This window comes from Panthera onca, chromosome E1 (assembly GCF_046562875.1).
Source record: "Panthera onca isolate mPanOnc1 chromosome E1, mPanOnc1 haplotype 2, whole genome shotgun sequence".
NCBI lineage: Eukaryota > Metazoa > Chordata > Mammalia > Carnivora > Felidae > Panthera > Panthera onca.
The window spans coordinates 19113939-19139762 of record NC_138352.1 but is presented as its reverse complement, the minus strand read 5'-3'; the positions used below and the strand labels follow the sequence as shown (position 1 = coordinate 19139762).

General features: G+C 51.9%; 1 protein-coding gene across 10 annotated transcripts; it reads right to left on the bottom strand.

Annotated features, from left to right (window-relative positions):
- Nucleotides 1-422: 422 nt before the first annotated feature.
- CNTROB (centrobin, centriole duplication and spindle assembly protein) lies at nucleotides 423-25776 on the bottom strand. Of its 10 annotated transcripts, none has more exons than XM_060647369.3 (20): nucleotides 25716-25776; nucleotides 24535-25046; nucleotides 23711-23795; nucleotides 23406-23487; nucleotides 22773-22929; nucleotides 21766-21882; nucleotides 21441-21557; nucleotides 20777-20875; nucleotides 19351-19587; nucleotides 18872-19018; nucleotides 6084-6217; nucleotides 5446-5571; nucleotides 5140-5302; nucleotides 3759-4017; nucleotides 2370-2524; nucleotides 2054-2117; nucleotides 1753-1938; nucleotides 1537-1669; nucleotides 1185-1257; nucleotides 423-968 (listed from the first exon to the last, which is right to left on the bottom strand). In XM_060647369.3, exons 2-20 carry the CDS (start codon nucleotides 24814-24816, stop codon nucleotides 840-842), a joined length of 2745 nt encoding a protein of 914 aa, XP_060503352.3. In that variant the 5' UTR covers nucleotides 24817-25046; nucleotides 25716-25776; the 3' UTR covers nucleotides 423-839. The 10 variants fall into 10 exon arrangements, with proteins under 10 accessions (XP_060503352.3, XP_060503351.3, XP_060503356.3 ...); XM_060647368.3 differs by lacking the exon at nucleotides 25716-25776 and adding an exon at nucleotides 25694-25712; XM_060647373.3 differs by lacking the exon at nucleotides 25716-25776 and having other exon boundaries at nucleotides 1205-1257; nucleotides 24535-25678.
- Between the last annotated feature and the right edge of the window lie 48 nt (nucleotides 25777-25824).

Genomic DNA, 25824 nt, shown 5'->3' with positions numbered 1-25824 from the left:
GCCGAGGGAAGGGCCTCGCCCCCTCAGGCCCGGTGAGCGCCGCCCTCCACACGCAGGGGCACGGCCAGCCCCGCAGGGCCACAACTGCTGCCCTCAGCCGGGTCCCTGGGTGTCGTCCTGCAGTTTGAGCTCAACTCTACTCCGCGCCCTTAAGGGTTTGTGCTGTGAGGCCGGGGCCTCCCAGGTGCACGTACCTGTCGTGTTTTTTTCTTCAATATTGTTTCTTTGCTCGCTTTGGGGAGTTCGAGGCGGCAGGTCTTGCAATAGTGGCTTTTCCTTCTGGCCCGCGGTCTAGTCCGTAACCCGCCTCCTGGAGCCGGAGCGCACGGTCAGTCGGCACCCTGCTAACGCGGTCCGCAAGGGTCACTGCTCCTCAAAGCCAAAAACCTCCCCACGAATCAAGTTTTTACTCAGACTCTTCATACAATTAACTTACTCTTTTATTAAAAGTTTGTCTGTTCTGATGATCAATACAAACTTGCTTTAGAAAATGTGGAAAATATAGAAATGTCTGAAGAAGAAAATTAGAATCATCCATAATTCCACGCCCAACCACAGCCAATCACTCCGTATGCTCCGCTCGTGACACGCGGGGCCTAAGCTCACGGAGTGTTCTCAAAGCCAGCCAGAGGCGGGCTGTCTTCGAAGCATTCGTGTCTTTTCCCCCGAAGAGAAAACAAACGTGTATGTAACATGTAAAAAACATACTCAAATAGAATGAGGTTCCTTTACAAAGTAGCTTCTTATAAAATCTCCATTTTGTCAAATTCCGAGGAGTCAGAGACCCGAATACAGACTCTGGAACGTTTATTAGGAGCAGAGCAGACAGGGCGAGGGGCTCATCTCCAGATGCCCCCCCGACTCCTCGTGCTGCTGGGGGCCTGGTGCCCGCCCTTCCTGCGTGCGGGAGGCTTGTCCGTCCTAGGGGCTGCAGCAGCCAGGCGGCGAGGGAGAGCCTGGGAGGGGATCTGGGAGGGGAGGGAGGAGAGAAGGGGGTCAGCCTCCCCACCACCCCAGAAGGGCACCGTGCATGGAGAGGGCCACAGTCAGCCAGCCAAGGGGAGACCACGCTACAGAAGACAGACAGGAAACAGAGGTGAGGCAACAGACAAGGAGCCGGCCGGGGAGGAACCAGTCGGTGAGGGCCCTCGCACGCCCCTCGCCCCCGCCTCACTTTCCCTCACCTCTTTCCGGGGGATCTCACCCAAGCGGGAGTCCGTGTTCCTTCTGGGGACATTATCCCCTCGGCTGTCCGTCCTGCCACACAAATGGAGGGTGAGGACGGGGGGCTCCCCGACAGCGGAGGGAAAGCTATTCCCCAGTCTCTCGGGAAGAAGAACAAACAGGGGCGGGAGCAGCAAGTCGCAGAGGAAGAGAGGGGACGGCTGGGCCTCCGCTTGCCCGCACCGGCTGCCCCGGAAGAGAACAGACGCCTCTCGGTGGACAGCACCCAACCCTCCCTCCCCTGCCTGGGCCGTCTCCCGCGGGTCCAGGCTCCATCCATCTAACCCTCCTGCCCTCCCTCCAGGCTGGTACCTGCCGTGTTCCTGCCTCTTCAGGTAGAGCAGCAGGTCCTCAGCGGGCAGAGCCCCCCAGCCCCGAGCTTGGTACAGTCGTAGCAGCTGCGACACGTCCATCAGCTGCCGCGCGGGTGCGAGCCCGTCCCCACCTGAGGCGCATCGGTGACGCTCGTCACGCCAGGGCCCTCGCTCCGCCTCCCCGGGCCCCGCAGCCGGCACCTTCCCTCCTCACCTCCCGGCCGCTCATCTCGCTCTGGGGAGCCCGCCCGGAGGCCGCTGCTCTGTGAATGGCTTGAGGGAAGCTCGTGAGCCCGGAAGAGACTGGACGCCATGGCCAGGGGCACTTTAGTCTTATGAACAGGGGGCGGGAGGTGTGGCACCTGCGGGGCCTCCTCCCAAGATGGGACAGTCAGGGGGCCTAGCGAAAGGCAAGAGGCGCAGGGCTCGGGAAACAGAGCAGGAGCCGAGAAAGCCCTATCGCCTCGCCTCCGTTAGGCTCTCGCACCTCCGCGGCTCCCACCTTCCCCACTCACCAGACTTCGGGGGCAAAAGCTCAACAGAGGGGGCCTCGCTGCTCTGCGGTACTATCTCCAGCAGCTGGGGGGACAAGACAGTGAGGCTCCCTGAGGACCAGTGAAGAAAGAGCCCTGGGAATGTGAGGGAGGCAGAGGGAAGAAAGGGCCAGGGATGGCCGCCTTCCAGAACTTAGGCGATGGGAATCTAGACAGACCGCGAGAGAAGCTGTCAGTCCCGAAAGGCGGCTGCAGCCACAGTCCTGGACTCCTGGAGGGGAGAGAGAATGAGGAAGGGGAGAAGGAAACGAGGTAGGATGGGTGGGCCCTCGCTTACCTGGTGCAAAAAATGTTTGAGGCCGTCCAGCTGGGAAGGGGGCTGCAGCCCCGGCTTTAGGAAGCCGTCCCCGTCGGATCCAGGATCCTCCTCAGGGAACGGCCGCTCTGGGCGGTGATCAGGGTGGAAGGCGCCAGCGGTAGAGAAAGCCCCGGCTGGAAAGCGAACCGGCCCAGCGTGTGTTGTGCGGGGAGGGGACTCCTCCACAAATCAACCCTCCAAATGCCCCCAAGGAAAGAGGCCCAGTAACGTAAGAGGGCATCACAGCTGGGGGAGGACAACCAACGTTTAGAACAGCTGGAGAGAGAAGGTTGGGGGGCGACTGGCAGGTGGCACAGCTGAGTTCCACAAAGTGTGCACACAGGACAGAGCTGTGGGGCTCAGGCTCTAAATAAATTAATCCCACCATCAACTCCTCGAAGTAGAGAAACCAATACTCAGAATGGCTCATGATGAAACAGACATGTTCTGGTCCCCCTCACCAGAACACGCCCTCATTCTTTTTAATTATGGTTACACAACTTTTGGATTTAAAATCCTGATGGAACTCAGCCCTCATTCTTCACTCGACCTGGTGGTCATGTTTGCACCACGCAGAGCGTCCCCATCCACCCAAGTCGCAGCTGACTGAGCCAGGGAGAGCCACATTCAAGGTCAGCCAGTCCAAGAAGTGGTCACCAACCCATCACATCGCCTCTCCTTGAACTGGACCCAAGAAACAGAGACACCGAGGTCTCTAGAAGGTTGTCTAAGGCCCCCCGGGGGGCTCAGTTGGTTGTGCCTGACTCCTGATATTGGCTCAGGTCATGACCTCATAGTTTGTGGGTTCGACCCCCACGTCAGGATCTGTGCTGAGACAGTGCAGAGCCTGCTTCGGATTCTCTCTCTCGCTCTCTCTGACCACCCCCCCCGCCAACTCACTCACACGCATACGCACACACTCTATCTCCAAATAAATAAACATTTAAAAATTAAAAAAAAAAAAAAAAAGATGGTCTAGAGTATCGGCTGGAGTGTCACAGCTGGTCAAACCCACATGCGAACCAACGTCATGAGAGCAAGACCTGAGAGAGAGTGCTGGTCTACCAGCGGAAGATGTGCGGGGAGAGGCAGAGTCAAGGGCCCGGATGGCCCCAAATCAGCCTGGAGAACGCCCCTGGTCCCGACGCCAGCTCTCCTGAAGTCCAGTGACATCCGATCCCCGTGAGTTCCCACTCCCTTTACTTGAGCCAACTTGAGTGGATTTCGGCTCCTTGCACCTTATGGTCCCCGAGACATCTGGGGAACCAAGCATTCAAGCCCCGCCCAGACAGACAGGGAGCTGGGTCAGAGGAGCCAGTCAGGCAGTGCATGTACAGGGGGCACCCCAGTGACTCTGTCCCCCGTTACCAGAGGTAACAGACGAAGTGAGGCCCGGCTTTGGCTCCAGGGGCTGGAAGGAATGCTGGCTCTGGAAAGGGGGGCCCAGCAGGGGGCTCAGGTCTGGGGAGGGGCTGCGGAGAACCCGCGGTGGCTGTTCTGCCCCAGCTTCCCGGCTCTGCTGCAACACGGGCTTCAGGGCCACGGCCACGGGAGGCCGAGTCCAGAGCCTCCTCTCGCCCTTCTCTGGCTCCTGAGGCCCAGGGCTGGAGGGGCTGGTGGTGGGGACCTGGGCACAAGACAGACACAGAACAAGGATCAACGCCCTGTGCATTTAAGGAGACAAGATGTGGCCCAGACGCTTTGATTACAAACTTAAGATTCCAAATAAGAGGAGGTTTGGTAACGTCTATCAAATTTCTATCAAAGTTAAAAATGTGTATTTTCGACCTTAAACTTCCATTTCTAGAGACTTTAGGGAGATGCCTGCACGAAGGCATGGTTGAACGGTATTTGAGAACTGCTGAGTAGAAACAGAATACAGGAAACGACTTTGATGTTCACGACAAACACGTGGTCAAATGAAAAGTCGCACAGCCACGTGGGGAAGGCCCCCCACTGAGGGCGGGGTGTGCACATAAGTCAGGAGCAGAGGCTGCTTCTGGGGAGAGCGGAGCGTGCCCAGAGACCGCGGTGCAGGGCAGGATGGAGATTACGTTTCACCGTGCACCTCCTTGAACTGTTTGGATTTCTGTTTTTACCACGTGCATATTATTGTCTATTCCAAAAAATATTTTCGCTTAAAGATAAAAATCTCGTAATTATGAGAAGGAAGTAGGAGATGCCAACATAAATAAGAAGGGTTGGGGTGAGGGGCGCCTGGGTGGCTCCGTCGGTTAAGCGTCTGATTTCGGCTCAGGTCATGATCTCACGGTTTGTGAGTTCGAGCCCCACGTCAGGCTCTGTGCTGACAGCTCGGAGCCTGGAGCCTGCTTCGGATTCTCCCTCTCTCTGCCCCCCTCCCCTGCTCACACTCTCTCTCTCAAAAATAAATAAACATTAAAAAAAATTAAAAAAAAAAAAAAAAGAAAAGAAAGAAGGGCTGGGGTGAGACCCCCCCTCCCCTACTCTGGGGCAAGACTGGGCGACAATTCTCGGCCCTTCGCGTCATAACTCAGCGGCCACCCGGCAGGACTGGTAGCAGGTACCACTCACCCCCCGCCCCCCGCCCCCCCGGGCTGGGGGGAGACAGCCGTGCCCAAGGCGAGGGGTCAGTGGGGGCGAGCCGTGACCGTGGCAAAAAGACCTCTGAGGAGGCAGTTCCTCTTCGAGAAGGTACACAGGCGGGCCCCCCTCCCCCCGGGCAGGCCCTAGGACAGAACTTAGCAGCGGGAGAGCGGGCCGTGCGTACCGGGAGGTCCGGGGGCAGGGTGGTGGCGCCGAGCAGCTGGCTGGCCTCTGCCCAGTGGGCCTGCAGCATGGCCTGGAGCCGCTCCACCAGCTCAGCGCGCCGCTCCTCCAGCCGCCGCTGGCAGCTCTGCAGCTCCCGCACCCGCGCCTGCTCCCGGGCCAGCCTGACGAGAGACGGGACAGGGGGCGCGCGGCCTCTGAGACGGCGGGCCAGGCGGCGGGGGGTCCGGTGGCGGCGCGCACAGGCCTGCAGGGGCGGGGCGGGGGGAGCGTGCTCCGGGCTGGCAGGGACCCGGCGGGACGGTACCTGAGCTCGTAGTCCTGCGCCACCTGCTGCTGCCTCTCCTCGCGCTCCGCCATTTCCACCTTGAACTGAGCCAGCTGGGCGGACAGCTCCTGCTGGTGCTGTCCACTCAGGTCCTGCAGCTGCTTCCTGGGGGGACGAGGGGGAGGAAGGAGGACCGAGTCCGGAGACGAACGCCATCAAGGGAGAAAAGGCGGAAGGCGTGCGTGTGACAGGCCGAGGCATGGTGGGTTCGGGAAAGGGGGAAGGACAGAGCTGGCGTGTTGGGACGGGGACCCCGGGAGCAGACGCCGCGGCGAAGATTTATGGGACGGTGATTCACTGAAGAGGCATTTTTCCAGAAAAATCCAGGAGGGGAGAAGGGATCTGGCACAGGAGGAGGTTCGAGGCCTCGGGGCAGCTCTGGAGACGGCACAGGTCACGGCTCGGCACCGTCCCCACCAAGGCCAGGGGGCTGGAGATCTGTCGCACCCGCCAGGTATGGGCCCCCGCGCCCTCCCCACACGGTCGACGGCGGCCCTGCCCCGGACACACGCGGTCCGGGCCCGACGGCAGCCAGCAGGCTGGGAGCCAGCAGAGGGACCGCAGGGGATATGGACGTGTGACGTCGCCCACCAGGGGCCCCGGTGCGGGCCGCGCACCTGTGACGTTCCCGCAGCGAGGCCAACTGCCGCAGGCCGCTCTCCTGGGCCTGAGCCAGCCGCTCTGTCACCCGCTGCTCCAGCCGCACGGCCAGGTCCGACTCCAGCTGGACCCGCTGGCTCTCGTACCGGGCCTGGTGGTGAAGGAGGGTGAGGCGAGGGCTCGGTTCCCGGGACGGAGGGCGCCAGGCGACAGAAAGCCCACCGACCGGCACCCCCCTCACAGGCCTGAGGGCCGAAGAACAAGACTTCTGTCACGAGGACTCAAAGAGGACCCCTTTCCTCCCGGGGCCACGAGGTCCTCCCACACCACGCACGTGGCACACACAAGTCAAGAGGGCCGTGGGCAGAAAAATCTACACGTAGCGAAAAGAAAGGTCGGGCAGGATGACGAGACCTCTCGTGTGTCCGAGGCGGCCCAGGGCCTGACGCTCGGCGGGCGCCCGGCAGGAGGCACCGTCCCCTCCTCCTAAAGCACAATCAGGCTGCGGCATGGTCTCCGGTTTGTCACCTCACAGTCCTCCTCCCGCTCGCTGAAACCGCGTTTCCGCTCACAGCCGTTCACGACGAGGACCCTAATTCCGAAGTCCCACAGAGGCTGGGTCTCAGCCCATCCGGTGATGTCTCTGGAACACCTACCACCCACGTCCACCTTTCCTTCCGAAGCCACGCTCCCGACGCCACAGCTCCGTGACCCCGTTCTGACTGCTCCTCGGCCCCAGCTGCCCAGAAAGGTCCTCAGTCTTCTTCCTGACCACACAGCAGCTGACGCTCCGGGTCACATGTCAATAATAAACACGTGGCCTCTAGGCCATATTTTTTGCTACTGTTTCTACCCTAAAACACTTCCTAATCTGTCTTTAGTTCGGCCTTTCTTCCAGGCTTTAAGCCCACTCACACAGAGGCCTACTGAATATGTGTATTTGGATACACCCCAAATAAAACATTCGAAGTGTAGCTCGTTTGGTTTTCCACTCTCAGTCCTTTCCCTCCTAGGATGTATTTCGTGCCTTAGTTCGTGGCACGGCTCTCCACCGAAACCACCAAGCCATCTGAACCCAGAGTCATCCCGGACCCCATCCTGCTTCTTTCCGCCTCCAACCGGCTCCATTCTACTTCCTAAACGCTAGCAAATTTACTCCTCACTCGCTACTACAGTAATTCAGTATGAGTTCACGTCTCGCTGATCTCCTCACGTCTATTCTACCCTCCACCCTCAGTCACGTCGGCCCCAGCAGATCTCGCACTTTGTGCCTGAGTGAATATTCCAGAATACAGATGGGCTCAACTTATCTCCTTGTTTGAAACCGTCCAAATGCCCCCCCCCCCCCCCGGCCTGAAGAATAAAGTTCTGGCTGCTTGAAATGGCTTACACGGCCCTTCGTGTCTTCCTGCCGCCCACCCCCCTCCCCTCTCCCAGACAGTTTCCAATCCTGCATCAACCCTTCGCAACAACACACGTTCTTTTCTGTGTTTAGTTTTTAAAAATTGTGGGGAAGAGGGCGCCTGGGTGGCGCAGTCGGTTAAGCGTCCGACTTCAGCCAGGCCACGATCTCGCGGTCTGTGAGTTCGAGCCCCGCGTCAGGCTCTGGGCTGATGGCTCGGAACCTGGAGCCTGTTTCCGATTCTGTGTCTCCCTCTCTCTCTGCCCCTCCCCCGTTCATGCTCTGTCTCTCTCCGTCCCAAAAATAAATAAAAAACGTGGAAAAAAAAAATTAAAAAAAAAAAATTGTGGGGAAGAAAGCCCCACATCGTATAAAACTTACCTTCTTACAAGCTGATTTTTATTTTTGTTTTAGAGAGAGACAAAGCGAGTGCAAGAAGGGGAGAGCGACAGAATCTTGAGCAGGCTTCACGCTCAGCGCGGAGCCTGACTCAGGGCTCGATCCCACAACCCTGAGACCATGACCTGAGCCAAAATCAAGAGTCGGACGCCCAACCGACCGAGCCACCCAGGTGCCCCCCTAAATTCTTCTATTGGACAATTTGATATATACTCCCTGTGGGCCGACAATTCCACTTTAAGGAATCTATCCTACAGAAGGGGTGCCAAACATCTACTTGCAATAATGTTCACTGCAGTGCTGCTCTTAAGAGTGAAAAAACCGGAGTCAATGTAGACTTCTCATAGAAAGGAAAATGCTTAAGAAAACTATGATTCACCCATTCATTGAGACATTATACAACTCTTAACAATCACAGTGTATATCTATCTGTACTAACATATTCCCTCATGTCTATAACAAACTCTCCAGTGCTGGGGGTGGAGGAAGGGAGAGAGAGGGACAGTGAACCAGACAACAAACATCGTAAAATGTCAATGGGTGAATCTAAGAGCCATTCGTTATACCATTCATGCAACATTTCGTTGAGACAGAAATATTTCAAAACAAAAAGCTGTGTGGAATACACATACGTAATTTTTTAAAAAGACCATGCTCTCTGATCACAAAGTTAAGCTATAAATCAACAATAAAATATAAAAAGAAAAAGCCTGTATGTTTGGAAATAACCCAGGAGGTCAAAAATAAATCGTATTTAAAAATCTGCATATTATTCAGAACCAAACAGTAAGGAAAATACCATATAGGATAAGTTGTAGGATGCACTTAAATGAATACTCATAGAGAAACTTAGAAAAGACTGGAAAAGAATAAGCAAGCATCCATCTTAACAAGATTTTTAAAACAACAACAGAATAAAACCAAAGAAAAAAGTTAATTCTCTGAAAACTCATTCAATTCAACTACAACAAAGATGATTTTAAAAAGAAAGGATGAGAGAAATGACACAAGAGAACACTATCAGGAAAGAAAGAGTAGAAAAGATGCCAAGGACGTTAAAAAAATAAAATTAAGTACAACTTTAAGTCGATAAATTAGAAAGTTTAGACTAGATGGATATACAGAAAGAGAGCGCCAAAAATAATTTAAGAAACAGAAAGCCTAAATATTTCCATAAACGTTAAAGAAACGACATTGGCTGTCAAATATCAAATATTCAGGAAACACATATGAGGGCAGCCGGCTGGCTCAGTTGGTTGGGCACCTGACTTCAGCTCAGGTCACGATCTCACGGTCCGTGAGTTCGAGCCCCATGTTGGGCTCTGTGTGGACAGCTCAGAGCCTGGAGCCTGCTTCAGATTCTGTATCTCTCCCTCTCTCTGCCCCTCCCCTGCTTACACTCTGTCTGTCTCTGTCTCTCAAAAATAAGCATTAAAAAAAAATTTTTTTTTAATGTGTAAGAATTTAGAAACAGCAGCGCCTGGGTGGCTCAGTCGGTTGAACATCCAACTTCAGCTCAGGTCATGATCTCATGGTTCGTGGATTCGAGCCCTATGTGGGGCTCTGTGCAGACAGCTCAGAGCCTAGAACATGCTTTGGATTCTATGTCTCCCTCTCTCTCTGCCCCTCCCCCAAACACGCTCTGTCTCTCTCTCAAAAGTAAATAAACATTAAAAAAAAAGAAGAAAAGAAACACATATGAAATCCAACCTTACAAGCTACTTTAGAGTACAAGACTGGTATGAGATCTTCACATTCCTAATACTGCCAGGGGAAGTTGTTCAGGAGAGTGTGTATATACATATATATATATATATATGTATATACACACACACACAGATATACATATACATATATATACATATATATGTATATACATATTCACACATATACATATATGTGTATATGGGTACATGTATACATATATATACGTATACATGTGTGTATATATATGTGTGTGTGTGTGTATGTATGTATGTGCGTGTGTATACATATATGTGTATATATATATACATACCTATATATATATATCTCCCTAAAAAGCACCAAAGATGTACCAGCATGGAATTACTAGGCCAAAGCAAAGGGAAATGGGCACCTAGCCAGGTTAGCCAGCAGGGTAGACAGTCACTTTTGCCCTGGAGGTATCTGCCTATCCGGTCTGGACTGTCTTTCAAGAGCACGTGAACAGAAATCAAAGGCCAAGGCCCATATAAGTTGATATCTAAGTGGAGACCCTCCCCGCAATAAATTGAGACTCTAGTATGTTTCATCCTCAGGATGAAGGTGAACAGAAGTGGAACAGCCTATACGAAAGTAAAGCTCAGCTTTAATCATAGAGCGATCCCAAACTTTAAAATGTGGTTTAAATCCTGGTTTTGTAGTGTCTTTCAGGTAGAAGCAAATGCAAATCTTCACTGCAGGCCTCAATTTATCCCCACAATCTTTCAAATACAAAGTTCCAACATACGATCAGAAATAAAGAGAACCCAGGGCACCTGGATGGCTCAGTCGGTAGAGGGTCCATCTCTTGATCTCAGGGTCATGAGTTCAAGCCCCACACTGGGTGTGGAGCCTACTTAAAATTAAACCAAAAATGGAAGGAAGGAAGGAAGGAAGGAAGGAAGGAAGGAAGGAAGGAGAAAAAGAAAAAGGACCCGAGGAAATTCCATGGGAACCAGCAAGAACAAGAAACAACAGAAAAGGATCCTCAAACATTTCAGATACTGAAATTATTATCTACAGATAATACAACTATTTAAAGTAATCAAAGACAAATGTGAAAATATCAGAAACCAAGAAACTATGAAACAGTAAAATTTGAAGATAAAAAGAGAACTTTGTAAAATGAAAAAGTACGATACATACAATTAAAACCTCAGTCAGTAAATTAGACAAGGTTGAACAGAGAATTAGTGAACTGGAAGATAGGAAATTATCCAGAGTGAGCATGAAACACAAAAGATGTGAAATATAAACCGAACAACAAGATCTAGGAGGAGAGCTAAGGTACATTTGCTTTAATCAGGTTCCAGAAACAGATGGCAGAGACAATGGAGCAGAGGCAATGCAAAGATAATGACTGAGAATTTTCCAGAACTGATGAAAGACACCATACTGATTCAAGAAGCCAAATGAATCCCTAAAAAGATGTGCATATATGTGTGTGTATATATAGATATAGATATAGATATAGATACAGATATAGATATAGATATAGATATAGATATATGCATGCACCCAGGTAAAACATAAAAACTACAAGGAGAAAATTTTAAAAGTAACAGTGGTCAACTGGTAGCTGACTTCTCAACAGCAATAATGAAAGTCAGGATGGTATTTTCTATATGTTGAAATAACTACCAACCTAGAATTCTACATCCAGGAATTCCTTCGAAAATGAATGTGAAATAAAGACGTTTTCAAACTAAAATAACTAACCGAAAACACACACATACACATACACACGAGAGATTTTTTCCACCAAGAAAAAGATCCAGATAGGAGGTCCGAGGTCAAAGAAAGTTAGAACAGCAAAGAAAACAGTAAATAACATGGACCCCTCTAAATGACTGTTGACTTTAGAGAACAACATTAATAATGTTGTATGGTGGTTTTTTTTTTATTACTTGAAACAGAATTTAAAAACAGCGATGTCCCAGAAAACAGCAGGGTAGGAAAATGCAGGGGTCGGTCCTTCCGCGGAAACATCTTCAATAAGCTGAGAAAAAAAAATGATCAAAATCCACTATTTGGGAATTCTGGAACCAGATCAGACACTTAAGCAACCAGGAGAGTGCTTGCCGAAAGCAGAGGCTGCTGAACTCTGGTACCAGCGCTGATATCCCCCAGCGCTCAGCCCCTCCGCAGCCATGGAAACCGTAGTCCGGGAAACTAGAGTGGCTGGCTGAAGCAGGGGGGAGTAAGGACCCTGCCCTCCAAAGACGTGGGGTTGGGTGTCTTGATCAGTTTGACGGCTCCCTGAGGAACCAGACCAAACAAACACCTTTCTTTTGTGTGCCTTGGGCTGCAGAGGCCTCCCTGGTGGCATCAATTAGAAGACTCAAAGAGGGGCGCCTGGGTGGCTCAGTCAGTTAAGCGTCCAACTTCGGCTCAGTGATCTCATAGTTCATGAGTTTGAGCCCCATGTCAGGCTCTGTGCTGACAGCTGGAGCCCGGAGCCTGCTTCAGATTCTGTGTCTCCCTCTCTGCCCCTCCCCGCCCCCCCAATAAATAAACGTTAAAAATTAAAAAAAAAAAAAAAGATTTAAAGAGACATATATACTTATTTGGGAGAGGAATCCAGACATTTAAGAAAACCTGTCAAGTCACAGGCTAATCACACAGATAACAGAATTGTCAGTCACCACACATAACAAGAAATACAGACTTTGCAAAAATAATTTGAAAAAGTCACTAAACAAATGAATGGCTGTAGCCATCAAAAGAAATCCAGGGAGAGAGAGAATAAGATTTCCATAATTACATTATAATATTCAAAATGTCTAGTTCTTGGGGCACCTGGGTGGCTCAGTCGGTCGAGCGTCCGACTTCGGCTCAGGTCATGATCTCACGGTCTGTGGATTCGAGCCCCGCGTCGGGCTCTGTCCTGACAGCTCGGAGCCTGGAGCCTGCTTCAGCTTCTGTGTCTCCCTCTCTCTCTGCCCCTCCCCCGCTCATGCTCTGTCTCTCTCCTTCAAAAATAAATAAAAACATTAAAAAAAAAAAGTCTAGTTCTCAACAACAAATTACAAGATGTAAAAAGAAACAGGAAAATATGACTCATTCAAAGGAAAAATAGAATTAGAGGCACCTGGCTGCTCAGTTGGTAGAGGAGGTAACTTTTTCTTTTTATTTATTTTGAGAGAGAGGGAGAGTACACACAGGTGGGACAAGGGCAAAAGAGAGAGAGAGAGAGAGAGAGAGAGAGAGAGAGAATCTCAAGCAGGCTCCATGCTGTCAGCGCAGAGCCCAATGCAGGGCTCAAACCCACGAACAATGAGATCATGACCCGAGCCAAAGTCAGGCGCTTAACCGACTGAGCCACCCAAGGTACCCTGAGCATGCGACTCTTCATCTCAGGGTTGTGAGTTTGAGCCCCATGTTGGGTGTGGAGATGGCTTAAAACTAAAAATTTTAAAAATAAAACACAAAGGAAGAAGAGACTCTGACAGGAACATTTCCTGGAGAAGCCCAGACACTGGAATTATTAATCAAAGACATTAAGTCAACAGTCTTAAATATGCTCCGTGAACTATTTGGACGGCAAACTGAAATCGGAATGATATAGGAGCAAATAGAAAACCTCACCAAAAAGACGTAAGTTATAAAAAAGAACCAAACAGAAACCCGGGGAGCTGCGAAGTACAACTGATGATACGAAAATTTCCTTAGATGCCACCACATACGCTTACTGAAATGACCAAAACCCACTGAGCACAACCTACGTCGGAGAGAGTGTGAGCAGCAGAAACGCTCACTCAGTGCGAGGGCAAAAGGGTACCGCCCCTCCGGAGACAGTGCGGTGGTCTCTTACATACTCTTAGCATATGATGTAGCAACCACGGTCCTTGGGATTTACCCAGAGGAGCTAAAAACTTAGGTCCATGCCCAAGCCTGCACACGGATGTTTACAGCAGCTTTATTTTTTTTTTAATTTTTTTTTTTTAGCGTTTTATTTATTTTTGAGAGAGACAGAGACAGAGTGCGAGCAGGGGGAGGGGCAGAGAGAGAGGGAGTCACAGAATCCGAAGCAGGCTCCAGGCTCCGAGCGGTCAGCACAGAGCCCGACGCGGGGCTCGAACTCACGAACCGTGAGATCACGACCCGAGCCGAAGTCGGACGCTTAACCGACTGAGCCACCCAGGCGCCCCTACAGCAGCTTTATTTTTATTTTTTTTTTTTTTAAATTTTTTTTTTCAACGTTTTTTATTTATTTTGGGACAGAGAGAGACAGAGCATGAACGGGGAAGGGTCAGAGAGAGAGGGAGACACAGAATCGGAAACAGGCTCCAGGCTCCGAGCCATCAGCCCAGAGCCTGATGCGGGGCTCGAACTCACGGACCGCGAGATCGTGACCTGGCTGAAGTCGGACGCTTAACCGACTGCGCCACCCAGGCGCCCCAACAGCAGCTTTATTTATAACTGCCAGAAGTCAGAGGCGGTCAGATGTCCTCCAGCAGGTGCATGGATAAATGAGCTGTGGTCCAGCCAGACAGCGGAATATTATCCAGCACTAAAAAGGAACGAGCTCTCAAGCCTTGAAGAGACGCAGAGGAAACTTCAATGCGTAGCACTAAGTGAAGCCAGTCCGAAAAGGCTACAAGCCATTTGATTCCAACTGTATAGCATTCTGGGAAAGGCAAAACTATGGAGACAGTAAATAGGTCAGTGGTTGCCAGGGGTCGGACAGAAGACGGGATGAACAGGCAGCGCACAAAGGATTTTTAAGGCAGTGAAACTACCAAGTACAGTACTGTAAAGGTGGATACGTGTCATTATAAATTTGTCCAAACCTATAAAATGTACAAGACCAAGAGAAAACCCTAACGTAAACTATGGACTCTGTGTGATAGTGACGTGTCAGTGTAGATTCACGGATTGTAACAAACGCGTTACTCTAGTGGGGATGTTGACCATGTACAGACACAGCTATGTCCCTGCGGAGGTAGGGGGGATGTGGGAAGTCTCTGTGCCTTCTGCTCAACATTGCCCGGAACATAAAACCGCTCTCAAAAATAAAAGCTATTAAAAATTCACTGAAGGGGCTCAATGGCCGATCTCAACAAGAAGAAGAAAGGGCCATTGAACTTGAGGATAAACAGTTGAAGTTACCCAAACGAATGAGCAGAACGAAAAAACAACTGAGAAAAATGAACAGGGCCCGAGGGACCTGAGGGACATCATACCAACACCTGCAACAGCGACGTCCCAGAATGATGAGAGAGAGAGAGAAAAGGGAACAGAAAAACATTTTTTTGAAGAAATGGCCAAAAACTTCCCAAATTTGGTAACAGACATAAATCCACCCAGTCCAGAAACTCAACAGTCTCTAAGCACAATGAACTCAAAGAGATCTGCACTACCACACGTCACACTCATACTGTCAAGAGTCAAACGGAGAAAGTGCGAGAAGGACCTTGTCACTTACAAAAGCACTTCAGTAACACAGCTGATGTCTTGTAAGAAGTGAGAGAGCCCAGACGGTAGTGGAACGACATATTTAAAATGCTGAAAGAAAATCACATCAACCGTCAACTAAAAAAAATCCTTCAAGGGGCTCCTGGGGGGCTCAGTCAGTTGAGCATCTTGACTCGCTATCGGCTCAGGTCACGATCCCAGGGTTGTGGGATCAAGCCCGGTGTCAGGCTCCACACTGAGTGTGGAGCCTGCTTGGGATTCTCTCTCTCTCCCTCTGCCCCCTTATCCCTGCTCGCTCACATGCTCTCTCTTCCTCTCTTTCCTAAGTAAACATTTTAAAAAATCCTTCAAGAATGAAGGAGAAATTAAGGCATTCTCAGATAAACAAAAGCTAAGAGCACTCATTACTAGCAAACCTGACCTATAGAAACATGCTGAAGGGAGTCCTGTAGACTAAAATGAAATGAAATTCAACAGTAACTTGAAGCTCTATGAATAAATAAAGAAAAGTGGTAAAGGTTACTACATAGGTAAGTGCAAAAGTCTGTATTACTGTACTTTCTTTGAAAAAAAATGTTTTTTTAATGTTTATTTTTGAGAGGGGGGGAGGGGCAGAGAGAAGGGGGGAGACACAGAATCTGAAGCCGGCTCCAGGCTCCGAGCTGTCAGCACAGAACCATGAACGGTGAGATCATGACCTGAGCCAAAGTCGGACACTTAACCGACTGAGCCATCCAGGCGCCCCGTGTATTACTGTACTTTCAGTTTGGAACTTTTTTCCCCTATATGATAGAAAAGGCGGATGCATAAAACAGTAATTACAAATCTGTGTCAATAACACCATGAAAGCAGAGGGACACAGATGTGTAGCAACAGTGATCACTGACTATGGAAACTAAGGCTAGTATTATTCAAACTGGGTTACTGTTAAGATGGTAATTGTAATCCCAAGGTAATCATTAAGAAAACTTCTAAAATGCACAGAAAAGGAAAAATGAAGAGAATCAAAATGGTACACAAAATATCAATGTACCTTAGAAAGGCAGTAATGGAGGAATTGAAAAAACAAAAAACAAAAACCAAGCAGGACACACAGAAAACAAATAGTTAAATGGGAGAAATAAGTGATTCTTTCCCAGTAATTACTTCAAATGGAAATGGATTAAACTTTCCCATTAAAAGGCAGAAACTGGCAGAATGGATTAAAAAACAAAACGTAATCCACCCATATGTTGTCTGGATTACAAACTCACTTTAGATACAAAGACACAAAGAGGTTGTAAATAAAAAGATGAAAAAAGACAGTCCATGCAAATAGCAACCAAGCGAGCTAGGGTGGGGGCTATGTTATCATTAGACAAAAATTTAAGCCAAAAAAGTTACATCAGGAAGACATAACCATATAAACATATATGCATTTAACAGAACCCCAGATTATATAAAGAAAAAATGGACAGACTTGATGGAAAACATGGACAGTTCTACAGTAATAGCTAGAAACGTCAACACCTCCCTTTCGATAATGGATAGAACAGAGGCACGTGGGTGGCTTAGCCAATTAAGAATCCAACTCTCGGGGCTCCTGGGTGGTTCAGTTGGTTAAGTGTCCAACTTCGGCTCAGGTCATGATCTCGCGGTCTGTGCGTTCGAGCCCCACACCAAGCTCTGCACTGGTGGCTCGGAGCCCAGAGCCTGCTTCGGATTCTGTGTCTCCCTCCCTCTCTCTCTGCCCCTCCCCTGCTTGTGCTTGCTCAATCTCTCTCACATAAAAATAAATAAACAAACATTAAAAAAAAAAAAAAAAAGAATCCAACTCTTGATTTTGGCTCAGGTCATGATCTCATGGTTTGTGGGATTGAGCCCCACACCAGGCTCTGCGTGGAGCCTGCTTGGGATTCTGTCTCTCCCTCTCTCTGTCTCTCTCTCTCTCAAAACAAATAAACAAACCTAAAAAAAAATGGATAGAAGAATATGAAATCAAGGGCTTGAATAGTACTAGAGCCGGGCACTATTCTGGGATTCAACAACAAAGAGACAAAAACCCTTGCCTTCAAAAAATACACAAGATTTTAAAGTACAGTATGTAGTGTATTAGGAGAAAGATCAAGCAGGGAAGGGGAACAGGACGGTGAGAGGTTGCACGTTTCACTCAGCGTGGTTGGGGACCTCACTAACGAGACGACATCCGAGTGAAGAGTAGTTCTCCTGTCCCCCAACTATCACTTAGCATGCTACTTCGAGAATCGTGTGCCAGACAGACTCCCGCTCTAGCTGGCGAGCTCCTGCGGGCCCGGACTGCTCCCAGCTCCCAGCACGAAGCCTGCGCAGGGGCCGTTCGGCAGGCTCAGTGAACACACACCCGCCAGGTCAGAAGGTGACAGCAGCTTACAAACAGCTACAGAACGGAACTAACACCCTTGGTCGTTCAGGACATTGGTTTCCATGCGGTCGGCCCGCCAACTCAAGTGGCTGGGTGCAAAGTGAAAGGAGTTTGTTTTTCCAAACACAGGTCTCGCTGACCGAGAAACTGGGTGTATCCCCTTAGGTCAACCGTTAATAAGGAAAACCTCGCAGACTGACCTGGTCTCAGATCCTCATTAATCTTCCCCTAACACACATTTTACACACACAGTGGTCCCCTCTCATCCATGGTTTCCCTTTCGGCGGTTTCAGTCACCCGCGGTCGGGAAGCAGGTGATCCCCCTTCGGACGGTATCGTCAGGTCAACAGAGGCCTCACACTGTGTCACAACGCCTGTGCCATCCACCTCCTTCACCCCATCCCGGGGCATTTTGTCATTCCCCCATCCTCACAAGAAGGGTGAGGGGCGCCTGCGTGGCTCAGTTGGGTAAGCACCAACTTTGGCTCAGGTCACGATCTCGCAGTTCATGGGTTCGAGCCCCGCGTCGGGCTCTGTGCTGACAGCTCAGAGCCTGGAGCCTGTTTTGGATTCTGTGTCTCCCTCTCTCTCTGCCCCTCCCCTGCTTATGCTCTCTCAAAAGTAAACAAACTTTTTTAAAAAATTTAAAAAAGGGGCGCCTGGGTGGCTCAGTCGGTTAAGCGTCCGACTTCAGCTCAGGTCACGATCTCGCGGTCCGCGAGTTCGAGCCCCGTGTCAGGCTCTGGGCTGATGGCTCAGAGCCTGGAGCTTGCTTCCGATTCTGTGTCTCCCTCTCTCTCTGCCCCTCCGCCATTCATGCTGTGTCTCTCTCTGTCTCAAAAATAAATAAACGTTAAAAAAAAAAATTTTTTTTTTTAAAAGAAAAAATTAAAAAAAAAAAAAGGAGAAGGGTGAGTGCAGGACATTAAGATACTTTGAGAAAGTGAGAGACGACATTCACATGACTTTATTACAGTACGTACTTAGAAGTGTTCAATTTTAAAAAATTTTTTTTATTTTGGAGGGGCAGAGAGAGAGAATCCCAAGCAGGCTCCACACTGTCAGCCAGAGCCCGAGTCGGGGCTCAAACTCCCCGAACCCCGAGATCCTGACCTGAGCCAAAATCGAGAGTCAGACGCTCACCCGACTGAGCCGCCCGGGCGCCCCATGAGCGTTCAACTTTATAATGAGCTACTGCTGTTCGTCTCTTACTGTGGCTACTCCGTAAAGGAACCCCCGTCGCAGGTGCGTGTGGGCAAGAAACCCGGGGCACACACGGGCTTTAGTCCCACCTGGGGTTCCAGGCACTGCATCCTGTGATTGGGGGTGGGGGGAGCTGCTGTAAAAGCAGAAGCCGAGGTCAAAATTCTAGTTAAAACCGGGAGGAGCGTTCGCCAGGACTCCTCTTGGGAGTCGTGAGTCCCTGTGCCTCAGACCCTCCTCCCCTAAGCAGGAAACCCGCCCCAGACGCCCCGCCCCCTGACCTGTACCAGGCTCATCTCCAGCTGCAGCGCGTCCCTCTCCCTCCGGGCCGTGTCCAGCTCGCCCTCCAAGCGCCGCACCTCGGACTGCGCCAGCGCCAGCTGCTGCTGGGCCTCCCGCGCTGCCTGGGCCTCCCTCTGTGTGTTCCCCTGCGGGAGGACATCAAACCTAAGGACGCACCGCGTGTCCCCGCGCCCCGTTGCCCCTGGCCCCGCGTCAGCCTCCCCCACCCTAAAACCCAAGCTGCTTCTCTCCCTTTCACATGTGACTGCTTCCTCATCTGTCCCAGCTCACTCTTCTGCCGTCCGTCCGTGTGGTGGCCGCCCCCCAGCCCTTCGCGCCCCTAACACCCTCAGCCTTGTCCCACGGCGACAGCCCTGCGCTCTCCGCGCCAGTCCCCGACACGCCACATTCCGACATCGCGCCTCATTCCGCTATCTGGCCCCGCACCCGCTCCCTCTTCCCCGCCTGCCACTCTTACCTTCTCCTGCTCCAGCTGGGCCTGCACGTCGTCCCGCAGCGCCCGGTGGCACTCCTCCAGCTGGCGCTCCTGCTCGGCCCACGCCTGCCGTTCCCCTTCCAGGGCCACCTTCAGTGTCTCCAGCTGCCGGTGCTCACTGAGCTGCCCGGCCCGGGCCTCGTCCCGCTCCTCCTGCAGAGCCCGGCACCGCTGCTGTTCCAGCTCCAAGCTCAGGGTCAGAGCCTGCCTCTCCTCCTCCTATGGCCCCAGGGGAAACCAAGGTCCTTACGAGCCCGCCCGATGCCAGCAATCTGTCCCCTCACCCCACACAGAGGACCAGCGCCCTGAGAATTACGTCCACGAGAAACACAGCAGTTGGCCAGCCCACGGGATTAGGATATAGTAAATAAGAGCTTCTGTTCCGGAACTAGGTACATCTGGGTTCAAATCTGTCCCTTCCTATGCGTTCTGAGGCACGCGTCTCAATCTGCAAAACGGCATCATGCCAGGGTCTACCTCGTGAGGATTACGGTGCAAAGCGCACAGGAAGTAATTAGCACGGGGGCCCGGCACACGGTGAGCACTCCGTACACAACAGCCATCACTATCATCATCAAGAGAAGCTCCACGGAGACCAGAAAATCCAGCCCGCAAAGTCACGTCCTAGCCAACCAGCACCCATCACCCATACTGTTGGACAAAGCCTGTTAAGATGAGAAGTACCAAGGGCGCCTGGGTGGCTCGGTCGGTTAAGCGGCCGACTTCGGCTCAGGTCATGATCTCGCGGTCCAAGAGTTCGAGCCCGCGTCGGGCTCTGGGCTGACAGCTGGGAGCTCAGAGCCTGGGAGCCTGTTTTGGATTCTTTGTCTCCCTCTCTCTGTCCCTCCCCCACCCGTGTTCTCTCTGTCTCTCTCACAAATAAAACATTAAAAAAAGTAATAAAAAAACTTAAAGATGACAAGTACCAGCCTGCACGTAGCAGGCACATGTCATGCACACAGTGAGTTCCAAACCTGGCTGCTCGTTCACATGGGTAATCCTCTTGTCACTCCAGCAGTAAGAAACCTGACGGAGTCTCGTCCCACACCCGGCTTCGCCATGCCCTACGCTACAGTTCCCAAGCCTGGCTGAACAAAATCAGCTAGGAAACTGCTGAAAACATTTAGGCTCCCAGCCCCACCATATGCCTACTGAATCAAAACCCCTGGCAGTGGGTCCCAGAAATCTACATTTTAAAGTAATCCCCCAGGTAATTCTAACGAGGAAATAATTTGCCGAGTCTCTTAAGCTGACTTGGTGGCAGAGCCCTGTTTGCAGAACAAGTGTTCTAAGATCGGTCTTTGGGAAACACTCCCCCAGTGCAGCTCCCACAACCCGCCAACGGCAAGCACCCCTCCAGAAGTAATTAGCGGCTTCCACCGGAGTCAACCCAGTCCAGCATTCTCACCAGCGTCTCTCTTTCCCGTTGCTGCAGCCTGGCACCTTCCTGCTCACGACTCAGGGCCTCCATGGCCTCAGAAAGGCTTTGCTCCAGGTGGGTTACTGTCTTTCAGGGACAGGGGGACACAAGACAGGGGAACTGACGAACTCATAGTTCAAAAAGCGTCAATGAGATAGACTTTAAAAGTAAGACGTGGGGCACCTGGGTGGCCCAGTCGGTTGGGCATCCGACTTCGGCTTGGGTCACGATCTCGCGGTTCATGGGTTCGAGCCCTGTGTCGGGCTCTGTGCTGACAGCTCAGAGCCTGGAGCCTGCTTCAGATTCTGTGTCTCCCTCTCTCTCTGCCCCTCCCCCCACTTGCGCATGCTTTCTCTCTCTCTCTCTCTTAAAAAATGAATAAACATTAAAAAATTTTTTTTAATAAAAAAAAAAAGAAAATGAAGACCTAACTAAATGACTTGGGGGCCAAAGAGAAGACCACAGGGTGTGGGGAAAGCCGGGAAGACACAGATGAGGCAATTCTGACAGTAAAAATGGTGAAAAGAGAGCAGATCGGTTTCTGCAACCCTGGCTCAATCGGTCGGGAACCCTGCTTCAGAGCTACTTCAACCCCCTTCCACCTGCCAATCTGTGACCCCGGTTCTAATGCCTTCTGATCCAGGTTGCCCACCTCCTGCTGCTTGCTTCTGGTGAGTTCGGCTGCCTGGCGTTCCTCCTGGAGCCCCCGAAGGACCTCTGCCCGCTCGGCTTCGTGCCGGTTCCAGCCCTCCACCACGCGGGCCAGGGTCTCAGGAGAGGAGAGTCAGATGGCATTTCAAAATCATTGTTTTGCCCTCTTTCTGCCCGCAGGAGCGGGGTCAACAGCCACCTTCTCCCAGGATCGGGAAATCCACACCAGGCCCCAGCTCCCAGAGTGAGCAGAGAAATGCCGGCCGGCCACCCCGTTTACTCTTCCCCCCATGGAGAGCCCCGCCCGCATTCTGCTCCCCTGGCACCTTGTCCAACTGCTCGATCATAACATCTTTCTTGCGGTCGGCAGTCACAGCCACAGCTAACTGTTGCTGAAGCTCCAGCACTCGGGTCTGGAGGCTCTGAATATGGCGCTCGCAATGCTGGGAAGAAGGGTGACAAGTGGGGGTGACCGTCCCTAAGCTGACCAAAGCATCAAACTTCCCAGGTCTTCTCGGTGAACACGGGCTGGACACAGGGAGCTTGGGTCCCCAGAACAGAGGAGGTTTGGAGAAGAAGAATCAGGAATTCTGGAGCAGGAAACCTGAAGCCTCCAACGCCTTCCCCTACCATCTCAGGAGACAGGGGCTTAGCTTCCAGGCTCTTCCCTTTCCTGGCCCTCCCGAGAAGAATTCCCATGAACCCTCTGGCAGCAGCGCGACAGCCCACACGGCAAAGAGCGGGAGGTCACTCCTGCCTCAAGAAGTTCATCGGGCACAGTGATGAAACACGGCAAAGACAGGAGAAAGCCTTTCATCCATGCCCAGGTGACTTAAGATCAAGGAAGGGACAACACAACCAGTGATTCTGACGCTTCCTCTGCCTAGTCCCTCTCTCTGCCCACCTCAGAGAGGCTGAAGATAAAGCTTGCTAGGTCACCAATACCTGTAAAGGCTTCGCACAAGCTAGCAAGGCTTGTTCATTCACCACACGCTTATGCGACATTGCTTTGCTTTGCGCCAGGCATGTTCTAGACCTTAGGAAGACAGGGCGGAACGAGATAGGGTATGGCCCTCGTGGAGCTTAGATTTCAGAGGGGAGGAAGGAGATATATCGGGCTGTGGTAAACAGCTACATGAAGGAAAGAACAGAGCAACCCGACTGAACGCCGGGAGGAGGAATGTGCCGTTTTAGGTCAGATGGTCAAAGACGACCACCCTGAAGGGCCATTTGAGCAAAGTCTCGGCTTGCAGGCCCTTAACCCTCAGCCCTGTTCAGCACCCGGCCTATTTCTAATCGTTGCTGCTTTCAAAAGGAAGCCTCGGTAGCTCACCTTGCGACGGGTATGCTCTGAATCCAGGGCATCCCTCAGGCCCTGGAAATCCGGGGGATTGAGCGGGGGTCCTGGCCGAAGACTGGCATAGCGGGGAAACAGCTCCTCCAGGGCTTGGGCCGAGCTGGACGGAGATAAGTCTTGCAGGGGCCGGGTGCTGAGCAAACCAGGTGGAGAATGTCAGGGTGGGGAAAGCTTTTGAGATCCCCTAGTCCAACTGTGACGTTTTACAAACGTGGAAACTGGAACTCGGAAAGGGCAAGAGACTTGCCCAAAGTCACGGAGCTAGACAGTGACAGGGCCCTCAACAGCACTTAGGTCCTGTGATTCACTCTCTAGTGCTCCTTCCTGCACACCACGCTCCCTGCAGTAGCAGTCTTAGCAGAAAGAAGCTGACTCTTCCGGGGGAAGAAGGACTAGAGGCTGGGAGAAAGCCAGGTACCAGGCAGGAGATGCCCACGTTCCTGAAGTAAAGGAGTTAGAAGCCAGGAGAGAAAGGATGAAAACTGAAAGGTGAGGGACAAGCATCTTAGGTCCTTAAGAGGTTCAGAAGCAGGAAGGAGAGAATTATGGAACGGAACACTTGGCTTTCTTTCCAGGCAAGCAAGTGAGCAGAACCCAAGGGGGACTCACTTCAGCAAGGTGGCTGTGCTGTCACTGTCAAAGGAGTCCTCTTCTCGTCTCTCTGAGCCAGCACCTGGAGTGAGGGGGTCCCCTGCAGGCAGCCAGAGGGACCCCAGAGCCAGGGTCAGGTAAGACTTTGGAACGGGGACCACTTGAAGGAGAAGAGAGGAGAGGGCCTTCCTTTCTACTGCACCCACTCCTCTGGCCCCTCTCCCAAAGAACCGGAGCCTCTCCTGAAACCTGAGTCTTCCTTTCTCCACCTTCTCCCGCCCCTTACGTCTGTGCACTTCTTCATGGTCAAGGGGTTTACTCACGATGGGCTGTATCACGGGAGGTCTGGAGCAAGCTCTGAAGTTGACCCCGAACACTTTCCATCTCAAAGATATGCTTTGAACCATCCTAGGGGAAAAAAAAAAAAAAGCAACATGAAAATCAGATGCGCACTGAAAAACCTATGTTCGACCTACCGCCAGGGCAGATGGCATCCGGTACCCCCCCGCCCCGCCAACCCAAGAATTTTTACTCCGGCACCTGGGAGAGCTAAGAAAAACAGAACGGACTCAACTCAAACGTCTGCAGAAGCCAGACAAGTAGTGGGAATGAATTAACCAGGCACATTAAGACAAGACTGGGGAGGATGCTTGTCAGCTAGAGAGCAAACCTCTTCTCCGAAGACCGTACAGTCCGTGGCGAGAGACCCAACTGGTCTGCAAATTGTTTACGACACTTTTTCTAGCCAACACGTGTAACTACCCTTTCTGTAGCACGTGTGATTGATCAGGCTGTGTTTTAATGATTTAGATGCCGAACTTGACACCATACAATCAAAATAGCTTTGAGCTGGGAGGAGCTTAGCACGTTTTGCTGTCCTTATCCTCACTCTTAGTGCCCGGGGGGGCCAATCAAAAGCACAGTGCAGGTGTCTCTGACCAAAAAACACGAGTTAAGTTTCACAATTTCCCCAAGTATGGTGTCCCCGGGCCACTCTCTGCCTCATAAACATTTGCTCCCAGGAACGAGCCTAAAGGACTCTAGTTAAAAGCAATGTGAAATCCAACAAGAGCGGTTCAAATCTCAGCAAAGCTATTTTTTTTTAACCACCTCCAATTCCAAGACCCTGGAGGTCCCCAAGACACACCTCTCTCACCTTTTTCTTCAAGTTGTTCTCCAATCCAACTGACAAGCTGCGACTCAGCTCTTGGGCCAAGCCATCTAACATCTCATGAGGAGGTGGGGAGGAGGAGGGCAGATACAGCTGGGCTCGGGCTGTGGCCTCTGCCTGGCGACTGAGGTGCAAAGAAGCATAGAGCTGGGAGGTCACCTCAGAGGACATTTGGTTCAGCCCAGGAGCTTCTGATGAATCACTCAGGAGATCCTCAGCCCGGAGGGGTGAACTGGGAACCGTAGCTGATGTCGCCATGGGTACAAGGAAGAGACGACTGCAGACGGTACGGCTGGGAACTTCTGGTCCTGCTGTAGGACAGGCCAGGGGGGAAAGTACACGGAAGAAGAAGATTTGGGAGAAAGGAGGAAGGCTCCAAGCCAAGGATCCTTGGTGACTAACGGTATGGAGGCTTTCTGGTTAGAGGAAAGGTTTCTGGCGGTTTCCGAGGCCATGGGAGAGGGCAAAAGCATTTCCTTCCACAGCTCCTGGGAACGGTGGAAAAGGAGGGTGCAGCAAGGAGTGGGTGGGGACAGAAGACGGAGGAGCGACAGCACCCCTGCAGTTCCCTGGAGGGCTGAAAGCTGTGGATCAACTTCTGGCACCGGCCATCACCGGTCAACTGAACTCAACGTGCAAACTGAAACGGGCGCAAACCCAGTAAGGGCCTAACTTCCCTCCAGCCGCCTTATGTGCCCCTCACCTGGTCCCGGTCTCGGAGAGGCAGGAACCTCAGGCTCCCCACCGGCTCACACCCCTCCGCCATGCACCTGTTCCACCCACGGTCAACCCTCTTGTATATCCCCTCCGACCCCTTCCGGCAAGAAAACCATAGTAAGTTTCCCTAGACTCCCTCCCTCCTCGCTCTCCCGAGAGAAACTTCGTAAACACTCGGTCACCTCCTCAGACGTCTCTAAAAGGCACGCCGCCCTCAAGCCTAGCCTGCGATCCTCTACCCCGACCACCCCTCGCGACTCCTCGCCACACCGCCGGACCTCAGCCCCCTCAGTTTGCCACGGTGCCGACAAGGGGCTGTCCCCCTCCCCTGAGCCCCGGTCCGGGAGACCAAGGACGCCTCCACACCCACCCTCACCGCCCTCCCTGCGCTCAAAACCGTTGGCAGCCTCCCGCCCACCGTCCGCAGCCCCGCCTCGCACGGCTTGATGACGTCACCAGCCCAGAGCTCTTCCTCGCAGCGGCTCGGACGGCTTCTGGAGCCCGGGAGCCCAAGACGCGCGTGCGCGGCTCCCGCGGCACGGATTGGCT